The sequence below is a fragment of the Centruroides sculpturatus genome, unplaced genomic scaffold (genome assembly GCF_000671375.1).
Source record: "Centruroides sculpturatus isolate CEXI.00-Female unplaced genomic scaffold, Cexi_2.0 scaffold537, whole genome shotgun sequence".
Lineage (NCBI taxonomy): Eukaryota > Metazoa > Arthropoda > Arachnida > Scorpiones > Buthidae > Centruroides > Centruroides sculpturatus.
The window spans coordinates 422,056-435,658 of NW_019384802.1; the positions used below are offsets into that span (position 1 = coordinate 422,056).

Here is a 13,603-nt window from a genome sequence, read left to right on the forward strand (position 1 = left end):
ATCATTAGATAAAAAGCGGTAAATTTTTGAAATATTACTAATTTCAATGTTGAAATATGTTATAGGATAGCAGCTGGCGACGAGTATTCCTACTTAAAGGTAGAATATATCTTCAACTCGTTCTCAGTTTTTCTTTTTTAGTATTTTATGTTCAATTACGTTAAAATATAAAGAATTAACTTTAATTTTTATCAATTTCTGAATATATATATACGGCATTTACTTGTGTGCTTTATAATATACTCACTGACAATATTCAAATCTGGAAAATAGAACGCATTCAATTGCGATCCTCCTAATTCAGAAATTCGTGGCCACCTTAAAAATTAAATCATCGAAATAAATAATAATAATAATCATATTAAATATAAACATTTCTGAAGTGGCGAAATTTACTTTGATCTATCATTTTTTTGATGATAGAAATCCATATATTTCCTAAACGAAAAACGTTGCAAGTTTAAAGTATTTTCAAAAGAATTGTTGGTCATTTCGGGAAGCTACAAATATAAATATTATTTTATTAGGCATTACATTATTTACTCATTTGTATAAAAAATTGTAAAAATTAAAACTTCCACTTACTTCTTTAAAATAAACTTCCAGTTCTTTCACGTCTCGAGTCCATTGTGGAAAGCTCAAGAACGTCACCATATGATTCAACTGTTTCGAAACATTTTCCTATTTTAACAAGGTCTAAGACGGAAATAATACGAGAATTCGCTCTGACTTACTTTGTCTTGAACCGCTTCTTTCGTTGGTTTATCTAACCAGGTCGTTTGATCAATCATTTCTTTCATGGCTTTCGTCATATAATCGATCAATTCTTTGCTCTGAGACAAAAACAGAAACCGTAATCGTGATATTGTATTTTACACTTAATTCGAGATAATATAAATAAAATGTTTACAATGGTTTTCTGTTTTCTGTGTCTTCCGTACAGATAATCTAAAGCGGGACTAGCTGATTTTACAAAGAAATCGTAACACGAAGACCATTTCATATCCGAGTTCGAAGATCTTCTACGTTTTAATTTACGTTTAAAATTATTTTGCTCTTTTTCGGTGTTGTATGTCAGCAATTCGCTGATAAATAAGGCCCCGGCATAATTTAGTAATAATCTGAAAGGTAAAAAAAGAAATAACTTTTAAAGTTAGCGTGATTAATTCTATGTAAAGTACTTTCCGCAGTAATTGTTATACCCGGTGATATTAACGGTAAATTTCAAAAATGTGTATGGTAAAACCCATTTTAAAAACATTGTTAGAATACCCATAAACTACGTGGGAAGTATGTCCAAGTAAATAGCAAATTTATAGATAAATTATTATAATTAGTTTGGTTTATTCGGTTACAGCGACGCGACCAGGGGAATGCCTCCCGGGAGAAGTTTTATAGGAAACTGGCCCTATTGAAGGAGACCCGGAAAACTGCACGTGGCCAGCCTGCTGGCGATGCGCAAACCCACGACCAACTAACTACAAGTGGAACAGTTTCGACTCCACAGAATGTATAGCAAACAAACAAGCAAACATTCTCGTTTATAAAGATACATTTAATATACACTCATTGCCATAAAAACTAGTTTACTGAGAAGGAGTCGTCCAAATCGAACGAAATTGTACATGTTTAAGTGCAACGGTGATATAAGTAAGTGATTACAAAATGAAAGCGAAAGAATCATTTATTGCAGGAAAAATTACAAATGAAAGGACGTTCTAGTTTGTTGTTGGGCCACCTCTATCGTAAATACACGATGTGATACTGGCAGGGTTTGAGGTATACAAATGCCGTCTGGTGTCCTGTAGCATCTCAGTTCACATTTGCTGCGAGTGGTCCTCTAGTTCGGTCAAACTCCTAGGCTGTCAAACTTGGCGTCCCAGGCGATCTCAGACATGTTCGATCGGTGACAAATCGGGGGACCGGGCAGGCCACGAAAGTGTGGCGATGTGGCAGAGGCAGTCTTGTGACGCCCTTGCCGTGTAAGATCAAGAATTTTTCTGTTGAAAAATGACTCTTGGAAGCCTTTCCATGAAAAGCAACACATGTGACTGCAGGATGAAACTAACATACCGCTGGGCTGTCATGAATTTTTGCATTTTTGAACTCAGGGGACTTTGAAACTTCGAAAATGATGATTCGGAGATTTTTTTCTGTATGTAGGGATGCTAGTGTGTGGGGGGAACACGATTTTATTTATCCTTTTTAAGCTTAATAACTCCTGTGCTTTTTGTGGAAATTTTCTGAAATTTTGCAGGATAGTTTGTGATCCTATTCAACTTTGGTGATTAAAAGTTGACGAGATGGGGAGATAAAAGGGTCGTACCATATCTCGAGTAGGGTCTGACTTAATGACGATTTTCCTCGTTATTAGCATTTACAATTTTTTATAAAATTCATCCTTACCCTCAAGATTAAGCTTTTTGCGTACAAGCGTGCACATGATAGGTGAGGGGATTTAAAACATCAAGGTTTGTTTCACAATAATTTTCTTTCTGATAGTTGAAGTACGTAAATAACAATAAGGGAAACATTGGGGCAGAAAATAAATAAAAAAGTAAAGATTTTTGATCATTTATCTTACCTTGAATAGAAACGCTCACGTAGAAACGATCTGCATCTAACCAAAAACAGCTTAAACGCCGTACTGTCAGCCCTTTACTTCCCCCGCTTTCTTCTCTCTTCGATTTGAGAAATAACTCATTCGTACACTTACCCAATTCGCACACACTTGTACAAAACCACTTTACAAACTCATAGGATGGAACGTAACATAACTTAAACATAATGAAAAATAGGTGCTTTACCCCACGCACTCTTATGAATATGTATACGGTAGGGTATATAAATCCAATAACAAACTCTTTTACTTTTTTCCTCGAAAATACTTAGTGAAAGTTTTTTGACTATCATGTATGTACAAGCTTATTTCACATTAAGTTTTATTTCAAACATGAAGTACATAAAAGTCAGATATTCATTTCATATACTTTCGTTGTTCTACCAATAATCACAAAGTTCCAAAGCACTTCGATCCCTGAATCATGCGCTGTACCTTCGGTGCTGAATAATAAGCTCTATATTTCAAAGGAGGGGTGTATAATTATCGAGTAGGGAAGTCGTGGATAACTTCCGATAGGTGTCCATTTTCGTATTCAACAAAGGGAACAGACAGGTTAATTAATGTTACTTGCTTATAGAAAACTAATGTAACCCGATCACAATGAGGGAACAATGTGATACAGTTATGTTCTTCAATGAAAATTTTGTTTAGAATTAAATATGTAACTTGGTTTGTACCTGTATTAATGGACGGGATATATATTTGTCGCGAATTGGAATTTGTCAATGTTACTTACCAGGAAAAGTACTGACACGTTACGATCACCATGAAGGGACATGTGATACGATTGTGCTTAAAAAGAAAATTTTGATTGTAATTCATTACACAACTTTGCTTATACTTGTGTGTTAATGAAACAGTTTATTTTGTTACAGTAAGAAAACAACACAATTGCCGCGATGAGTTTTCCTGTGACGAACGTCGGTTAGAGAGTAATTCATGTGGTTCAAATTTTAGGAAAATTTCCCCATCCCCAAATTTGCATGAAAAATAATTTCATCAGTCACAACCAAAGACTGGCCTAAAGTAATACACCATTGTTAGACGGAATATAGAATGAAAGTCACGGAACACGATGTTGAATAATGACCATGATTTGCGGTAGTCTGCTTCGGAAGAAAACCGATGACAGAACTGTCGCTTGTTCAATTGATAATAGTCCGAAATCACTTCCGAATGCCGAATTATTTTTCAATCAACCAATCAAACCTAGGGATTGTAGACTTAGAACAGTAAACTTGATTTGCGACTGACTGCATCCAAGGGATCACTTGTTCGAAGAGCCGACACTCAGATATTGAGTTGATTCAAATAATCAAAAAAAGTACTCCGCCAATTTTTCTCTGGAATTTTTTGACAGGAGATAGAGCCAGCAGCAAAAGTACGTAACTCAAAGTAAGGTCAACACTCCGTATTCCGGAAGTGACGACACCTAAGGAAGCTTTTACGTACACTTTCTAATAGTGACAGATAAAAGGTTGCCCCTCTTTTAGACTTTAGTAAAATATCGTGAATTATTTTCGAATAATGTGAATTGCTCGATCTCAGAAAAATGAAAAATGTGTAATATTGAACCTAAGGTAGCAGAATGATACATTGTAAAAAGAACTAGTATTAGATGTAACCGGGAGTGACTTTGAGATCCAATTATACGCTTATTGTGAGGAGAAACTTCGTCCTTTGCCGATGTATCCTCCGTAAGTTACAGACCTTCGTTGAGAGAAACTTCGGACATGCCGATTTGCATTCATCGGACATCGTTTCCTGTCCGACAACTGAACTTGGAATGCAACATCCGGTCAGCGAATGAAAACCACCTTCTTCACCGGACTTTCCTCTTCTTTTGTGAAGACTACGCGCCGAAGTATACAAGGACTTAAACCCTTTGTGACTATGAACTTTTTGTAAGTTAAATTGTCTAATAAAGAGGTTGTGTTGTTTGTAAACGAGGCATCGATCTCTGACTCAATCGCTCCCACATAACGTTGACTGTTACCGCTCGGCAGTCAGACGACAATGGAGATGATAACGATATCACATATAATTGTTATTTTTCGTTTTGAAATCCCTCTCGGCCTCTCACAAAAACAACACGCACAAAATGTACTACGACAGAACCATAATCACAGATAAAACAATTTACCACAACAGACCAGACATCACACTCATTGACAAACACAACAAAATCACATACATTATAGACATAGCCATTCCAAACACTCACAATGTACAAAACGCATGCACTGAAAAAGTCAGCAAGTACACACAACTCGCCCAGGAAATAAGGCATCTGCGTAGGATGAAAAGGGTTCTTATTGTACCTGTCGTTCTCTCTTGTACAGGTGTCATACCACACACACTATACAAAAGCCTGGGCACATTACAATTGAATAGAAATACATACATCACACTACAGAAAGCCAATATATTGGATACATGTCATATTGTTAGGAAATTCCTGAATACAGACACACACACACTGACACATTTCTTTAATTTCTATTTTGTTTTGGTTACTATGCCTTGACTCTGGTCCGGCATAGTACACTGCCAGCGGTGTCAACCGAGTATAACTCACAAAACCCAACATAATGACAATATAATAAATACAAGTACAGTACACACCTTTCGGATATTTCCTTATTTTCAAAAAGTTCTATGATATTTTTAATGTATGTCTTTCCGCTTAAAAATACACGATCGTGTGCATTAATGGTCACTTCCGGATTTAGATAACCTTGAAAGATGCTCTTGATAAAAGACAACCATTCCACCTAAGTAAATATAATTAGGTAAATAATTATAATTGTTTTTTCTAAAAATATCTACTAATATATCTTTCCTTACTTCGGGATACATCGAGTTTAATTCTTCAATTGTCACCACTTGACGATCATTTTCATCTTCCAGTATTTCGGCATCGGGACGAGATAACTAAATTGTAATTGAAAAATAAATAACATTTAATTTAAAAATGATTTATTAATTAAAATTCAACTTTAACAAAATAATTTCTCACATTAGTAATTTGTTTTTTTAACCAAAATATATCATCTATATCTTTATCGATAGAAGTTTTATTTGAGTTGCCGAATGAAGAAACAAGTTTTTCTAGTGTACTCCTGTCTATGTTTGTTTTATCTTCCTCCAAACTCGGTTGGGCCACCTGTAGCAAGAAATTAATTCGTACATAATTTGCGTGTTTTAATTTTTAAAGATTTAGTTTTTGTCAGAATAAAAATAATCTCCATTTGGGCATTTCTCTGTAGATTCTTTACAAATATAGATGAGCTCAGAGAAGTAAATATCATTTGTAAAACTTATAAATTCGTTTATATATTCAAAGACCATTCTTACGAAGATTTCAATAAAAATAATAATGTTTATATTTTTGGACTCATACGTAACCTTGAAACGTCGAGAAATACAAAAAAAAAATTGGGGATTGTTTCCTGTATGTATTAATGTTAGTGTGTGTGTGGGGCGACACGATTTGTTCACCATCTTTGAAGTTTAATAACTTCTGTGCCTTTTGTGAAAAACTTCTGAAAGTTTACAGGAAGGTTTGTTTATTAGTGAATTGACGCTAATTAATGTATGTTATACTCGATGATTATACTTGATATATGTGACACGAACTTTCTCTGTCTCACCACCAAAAGATGGTGAGATAGAGAAAGTTCGTGTCACATATATCGAGTATAATCCTACTTAATAAACTCTTTTTTTACTCATTATTATCTTTTAGAATTTTTTGTTATAAAACTCATCTATACTATTAAAATTAAGTTTTTTGCCATTTTATAATATTTAATAATGTCAATAATTTAGTTGCACTGCAAGCTAATATGCGTGTGTTAACATGTGTTTCTGTTCCACAACGTTATCAGTACCATTATGTTCGCTTGCTGGTTGCAGAAGTATGTGTATTAGGTACTAATACAGACAATTGTTTTCGTAAAAAAATATAGTTTTCATAAATAATATAATTTCATTTCACTATTTTACTGGTACCTGATACTTCTCGAAGAAAAGCCTTATATGTTTTATTGTAAAATAAATTTCTTTGAATTCGGCGACCCCGAAAAATTTTCTCTCGACCCACGGGTTGTACACAACTATTTCAAACGAATCGTGAAAATGATCGATTACTTAGTTTGAATATTCAACAATCAATCATAGATCATTCAAGCAATCTGAATAAGCGATAATTTCGCAATTTTATATTTTATATACCATAATTTAAATTAAAGAATAAGAAATCTCAGAGATGAATGAGTGATTAACAAATCCCACAATTATTAATAACTTACTTGGAGCACGTTTTCACTCGTGTTAAATGGATTTACAGCAACCGTTATATCAAAAAGAGAATCGATAACGTAAGTTTTGAAAACTTTCATATATATTTCCGTCCAGTGGGATGATGAACTACGGAAATTGGTTTCGAGCAATGGAAAGCCTCCGGCTTCGTTAGTCACTTCTTTAACCCAGACTATATTATCGGATTTTAAGTCTGCAATACGAAAATAACTCTTAATGATCTCTCTACGTTATAATTTTCTACGTTATAATCATCTTTGTTTCTCTGCCGCAAACAATTTTTTTCTCACCCAAGAACTGTTAATACTGAACTTGGTTTCTATTCAGTATAAAATTAAAACAAAAAGTTTTCACATAAGCAAATTTGTCCAATCCCAAATACTTAGTCTTTACTTATCTCTGTGTGATTTTTAATTTACATAAACTTGTAATCCATAATAATAAAATTCATAGTGATGATGATAAATTTAGAGACCACGCTTCCATAAGAAACGGGCTATTTCATCGGTTTCTTCGTCCAGCTGTATTAAAGCCGCTATACCACACAACGCGCCCAGAAGGATGATTACAGCATCGAAAAATGTACTGAAGAGACAAAAAAATATTCCAAAAGATTTGCATTGTCAAATTACGCTCTTGAAATGCTTAAATGCTTTTAATTCTTATTTAAAAGTATTTACAGTATATTGCTTTAATATATAGTCACTTACCGTATTCCATACAAACAGCGAAGGCCTTTAAGATTTTCTTTACACTATTGGGCAAATCTTCATTTCCCTTTTCTAATTTAAATATCTCTGTAAGAAATTGACCCATTAAATCTTCACGATAGAAATTTAATTCAAAAAGTTTTATTCAATATTTCATATTTACAATTGTTAATTAAATTTAGGAAAAGATATCACCTTCACATTCTTAAAACTAAAAAAAAAGTTATGGGATGTCAAAATACTCGTACGCTAAGTTATTGTAAAATATAACTATATTTTTTATTTTATTTTATTTCATTTTTTCTGTTTTCGCTTTGTTGGCATTAAGTTGGCCTTTTCCATATCCAGAGCCAAGCCTATAATGGAATGACTGAGTGGTGAGGTTAGAGCTCGACGCATTTGGGACTGACCACTCATGGACACCGATAACGAAAGTGCTGACTGTCTGGCAAAATCTGCAGCAACCGACTTGGAGGCGGAGGAAATATACAATAAAATTCCTTTTTCTAATATTATTTATATTCTATTTGTATTCCATTTATGTAATTATGTATGTATCTACTCCTTTATACAGTGTATTTGCTTCCTGGTAATGCTATGCGGAGCCAGGCGCCACGTCTTGTGTCAAATAGAATATATAATGATAATGATGACCACTCGTGGATACTTCTTCTAATTAATGTTTTCTCATGGATGTTTTCTGATATGACCCCGAGTTCCTAGACCTTTAATCTATTCGAAGACATACAATTAGATACGAGCGATTATTTATTATGACATCGTCACAATGCCGGGCTGCAATCTTTAATCACATTTTTAATTTATTTCATTTAAAATATATATTTTCCATCTGAAATTAGTAGTGTCTTGCCCCCGTACATCATACTTTTCCTTTAACAGTAGTGTCGTGCCGAAAATCTATTAACTGCTTTCAGGGGAAACTTTTGAATATTCTAATTGCTCTATTTTGAGATTTCTAAAAAAAAATAAAATCCAATTACGCAAAATTGATTGTGGAAAGGGAACGTATAAATTTTCTTACGCTTCACTTTAAAGACTTCTAATAACACAAAAATAAAATTTAGTCGTGTAATTTTCAATTTAGTGATCGTCTACGTTCTAACTAAAACATTTAAAAAAAAAGAAACTAAATATGAAAAATATTTTTTCAATTCAACTTTCACTAATTTCATATTCCATTTTATCAATTTGTTTTGGTTTGATAGCATTGCTATTGTATAGATGCCGTGTTTGAACTATACTGTTAAAATGCGATTAACATTAATAAATAGCAAACAGATAAGAATGCTTCCCTTCTATAAAATTATACAAACGGTGCCACTTTTTGGCTAAATAGTTTTAAAATTAGGTTAAAATAATATAAAGAAAGTAGGAAAAATGTATTTAGGACCTTTGAAAGTGTTTTCTAGATTTTGTACGGCGACATATATCGATCTTGCTGGAAAGGTCTTATTCATTATCCGTTGTCCACAACTAAATTGATAAAAGTCTTCACACGGGTCGACAGAAAAATTCATCGAATTCAGCAAGTAGTTAGCTAATTGCATAAAATATTAATATTTCTTTCAATATATGTATAATTCATTAAACTGAATTTATAATTTAAATAAGAATGGAAATTTATTTGTTGAAAGTTACCTGTCTCTACACAGGAAGCTTCTGTACAGATTTCTTCCATTTTGTAATACCTTTTGTACCTTTGTGTAGTACCTTTTGTACCTTAAGAAATAAATTTGCAACCAATAAGAATATATTGAATTATTTTTGTTATATTGATAAGAATATATAGAAATATTCTCGTGGGCAGAAACAATATAGTAATAAAAATCATAGAATCGTGTGGTCATCGGAGAGATATTTTTAACGTTTTTCGTATTGAGGCAGTTGAGAGCCACCAAATAAAAGTCGACTCCACCTTAAAACTATTGTTTTTGTGTTTCATTGTTTTAATATCAAAACTTAACACTCGATGTAAAAAAATTGATTACCTAACACGGCTATAATAATGACTGCAGTTATAAGTTCGAATAGTATGACCAGAAGAACGATGACCCCCGCAAAGAACTTTTTTTCTCTCTTTGTTCTTTTTCTTGGTAACCTACTATATAAATTAATAATCCTTGTTTAGTGTATATAAAATCAGTTATATGTTTATAGTATAATAATGAATTTACTCACACAACATAAATTTCGTTACCATCGATATTCCAACTCGAAGTCATTATTATTTTTCAAAATTACACTTTACATAAATATTTACAACATACAATATGTAAATATATATAATTTACAATACGTAATGAACGAGCACTTATTTACAATACCGAAATGCAATTTTTAATTATATTTTATAATTTATTTAATTTAAAATAGATGTTCTCCGTCTCAAATTAGTAATGACTTGCCCCTGTACATCATACTTTTCCTTTAACAATAGAGTCGTGCCGATCATCTATCTAACACCTTTCCGAGGAAAATTTTTGAATTGAAGTAACGTGACTTCCGGTTTGCATGGGGAAGTTCGTATACAGTTAAAGGGGGCTTCCTACAATTACAGTTTTCATATCTGTTTTCGTTTTTCATCTATATAACTCGGTTCTCGAGATTAACACTAAAACAATGGAGATAGTTTCGTAACTCAATTTTTATCTGTGACAAAAATCCGGTCTAAGCATCAAGTTGTAATAGGATCTGCGATTGCGGTATATTGTTATACCACACCGCATTTTTATTACCTAAATTTTAAGGAATTTTATTATCGAAAAAATAACAATTTTTCAACAATATAATATTTCTGTTTATAATTATAACAATAATAAGTGTCGAAGTCGATTAACATCCTATGTCTAAAGTGTCCAGTTGTCTATGAATATCGATCTAAAATGTGTAAAGTGAGAGACCGACTCTTTCATTTCAGACATGTACAGTGTTTACTGGTTTCAATTAATCATATGTAGTGAATTTTAGGTTAATATTACCTATTGTTCCAAAATGGCGATTCGGGGCATTCGGCGGAAAAGTTGACAGAGGGAGCTGTGTTAAAACGCGTGATGAAATATGCAAATTTGTTGAACGAGCCATAAAATGTGATTTTGCGTAAATATGCAAATTATCAGATATGGCGTAGAAGATGAATATTTCTCGTGTAAATATGCAAATTATTAGTTAGACGTTTGCGAAAGTTAGTCGTTGCGTGTTATGTGTACTCTATGATAGTTTTCTCTATAATATTTTTATACAAACAAGTTATTTGGGTAAAATATAATCTTAAATTATTATTTTTTATTAAATATTACGATAATTGTTGTTAATTTTTTGTTTGACGGTAATACAACGATGAGTTTTGTAGACATCATTCTGACGAATTTTGGTCTAGTTGTACAGGTAGGTCTACAACCCGCAAATTTTACCAGTTCATGGACAAAAATTGCTTGATTTGTCGAGTGAATGACGGATCTGAGACCACCCTAAATTGAGTTGTGTCTAAATTTGTAAATTCTGGTAGTATAATTATCACCGGTGAATGAAAGGGACATAATCACATCGACGACATTGAAGGAATAGATATTGAACATAGAACAATTAATCATTCAAAAAACTTTGTAAACCCCAAAACAGGTGATCATACCCAAAACATTGGAACGTTATGGGGTTATTTTAAAAATAAAAAAAACCTGCCAAAGCATTACACGAATGATCTGTCGGACTCATACGTGTATTTGTCTATGTTTAAGAAGTTCACGAATTGGCCTAATAGAAAATCCGGAGAAAGAATTCAAATATTTGTAAAACACTCGAGTATGATACATCCAGGTACCGGAAGATCCAGAGTGTGTTCCCGTCGCACCAGTTTCTAATATTAAAAAGAAGGAAACACAGGAAAGAGGGGGGAAAGGACAAGACAACAACGGAATTGAGTAATAAGACAAATAAAAGAACGTAAACAAGTGCAGAGGAATCGACTACGTCAGGGAAGAAACATAGGAATGAAAAAAAAGGATCACTAACGTGAGTAATACTTTTATAAATTTACTAGAATAAGTTAGTTTAGGAGGCGCGTCCTCTCCGTTCAAAATATCTGTTACCGCGCGGTCTCGAGAATAGTTCAAAATGGCGACAGGAAGTTCCGCCATTTTGGAACCATAGGTAACATTAACCGAATGTTATTCGTTTATTATAAATGAAACCTCTGTAGTTGACTTAAGTTTTTAAATAACTGAATAACTTTTTGAGTTGTGAACTTATCTAATATATTTACGATATTCATACGAAATAAAATAGTACATAATAAACTGTATTTAAATAAGTTCTCAGTATAGAACTATGAGCACCGAGTTTTGGCTCCATGGAGAACTATTGACGTTTCGGAGTAATCGCACAAAAATAGATAAACCTTACAGTAAAATTGCTTCTGTAGTAGAGAACATTGTACGAACTGACTGCCTGCAAAAAAATATGTAACTTTTCTTAAAACAGCTCTCATTTTCGTAACTGGGATCTTGTTTATAACTTTGTATAATGTTCGTTTACCGTAGTATTTACTTCACAATTTCATTAGCAACGGTTTTAATGTCTGGTTGCTATTTGTACGGAAAAAATAATATAACGACTACGAAAGATACCAAATATGAAGTCATTCACGCATCAGCAACAAAATAGATTGTTTTTTTTATGTATGTATGAAAATGTAATTTTGTAATACAGTGGAACCGCGCTTAACAAGCATAATTCGTTCCAGAATCTTATTCGTAATGCGAAACACTCGTTAAGCGAAACAACTTTTCCCATAGAAATTAATAGAAAATACGATAATGTTATAATAAAACAATACTTAAACCTCTGAAAATTTAAAATCGAAAATCATTTTATAAATTTCGAGAAGGGTTCTTACCTGTTTCCTGTTGCATCCAGCATTACCGAATGATGTATAAATCGTATCTATAAAAATTTGGTGCGCGATATAACTTTTAATAATCAAACTGTTTCGTCACCTTACACTATATATCAGTTTTTGTCCTATCATCCGATCGTATCCGATGTCGAATATAAACAAATATTAAATGTTTATTTCAATGTACAGACGTTTAAAAATGTATACGAATTTAGGAATTTCGCTTCGTATTTTGTATTTAAATGGAAAGAAACTTATTCGTTAACTTTAAAACGCATCTGGAAATAATTAACCCCTTAACCTCCTGTTGAAGAGCCGTCGAGCAACATTTTTAAACCGATTGTTTTTAATCCGATGACTATAAGCGTGTACAGTACAACTATCGATATGAAGATATAATTAAAAATATCACTAAGAACAACAATGTAAAAAAATACATCATTTTTATTTAAAAAATATCTATATTTTATATCTATATGAAAAAAAAATTACACACAACCATTTTAACGACGCTATCTGGATACATCACTGTCTCTTAGACTATAGATTTTATGATAAATAAATTTCGTTCAGATTAAAAACACTGTACAGTGTACAAAAGATAATAAACGTAAAAGTCTTTGCAGTATCAAACTCTCTATATTTAAGGTTGCAAAAGTCTCGTTAAAATTAGCTAATAAATTTAATTTTAAGTTATTAAGTCTAATAATTAATTTTTCTTCAATTGCTTTAGAATATGATAAACGTGTGGTTCTATCATAACGAATTAAACATTTAAAAAAAGCTTAAATTTATTCTTATTTTTTAAACACACGTATTCTAATTTCTATCCCAGCATAATAACAATAACTACAGTACATTTCTTTCTGTAGAATAGTTTTTTTTTGAATTAACAGTTTACAATTTTCTGATTTGTTACATATTATAATGCTGCAATTTGAAAAAATCGTAGACCTATAAATTTCACTCTCGTTCGTCCGTCCGTTCATCCGTTGGTCCTTAATGTCAAGAAGGGAATTAGATAATTGAAAACCA

General features: G+C 32.5%; 1 protein-coding gene across 1 annotated transcript; it reads right to left on the reverse strand.

Annotated features, from left to right (window-relative positions):
• On the reverse strand, nucleotides 1–12,606 carry LOC111629568 (neprilysin-1-like). Its single transcript, XM_023373482.1, has 14 exons — nucleotides 12,569–12,606; nucleotides 9,666–9,778; nucleotides 9,316–9,396; nucleotides 9,068–9,214; nucleotides 7,657–7,743; nucleotides 6,937–7,139; nucleotides 5,643–5,789; nucleotides 5,471–5,557; nucleotides 5,249–5,397; nucleotides 911–1,121; nucleotides 735–833; nucleotides 586–663; nucleotides 397–500; nucleotides 1–318 (listed from the first exon to the last, which is right to left on the reverse strand). Exons 1-14 carry the CDS (start codon nucleotides 12,589–12,591, stop codon nucleotides 192–194), a joined length of 1,656 nt encoding a protein of 551 aa, XP_023229250.1. The 5' UTR covers nucleotides 12,592–12,606; the 3' UTR covers nucleotides 1–191.
• Between the last annotated feature and the right edge of the window lie 997 nt (nucleotides 12,607–13,603).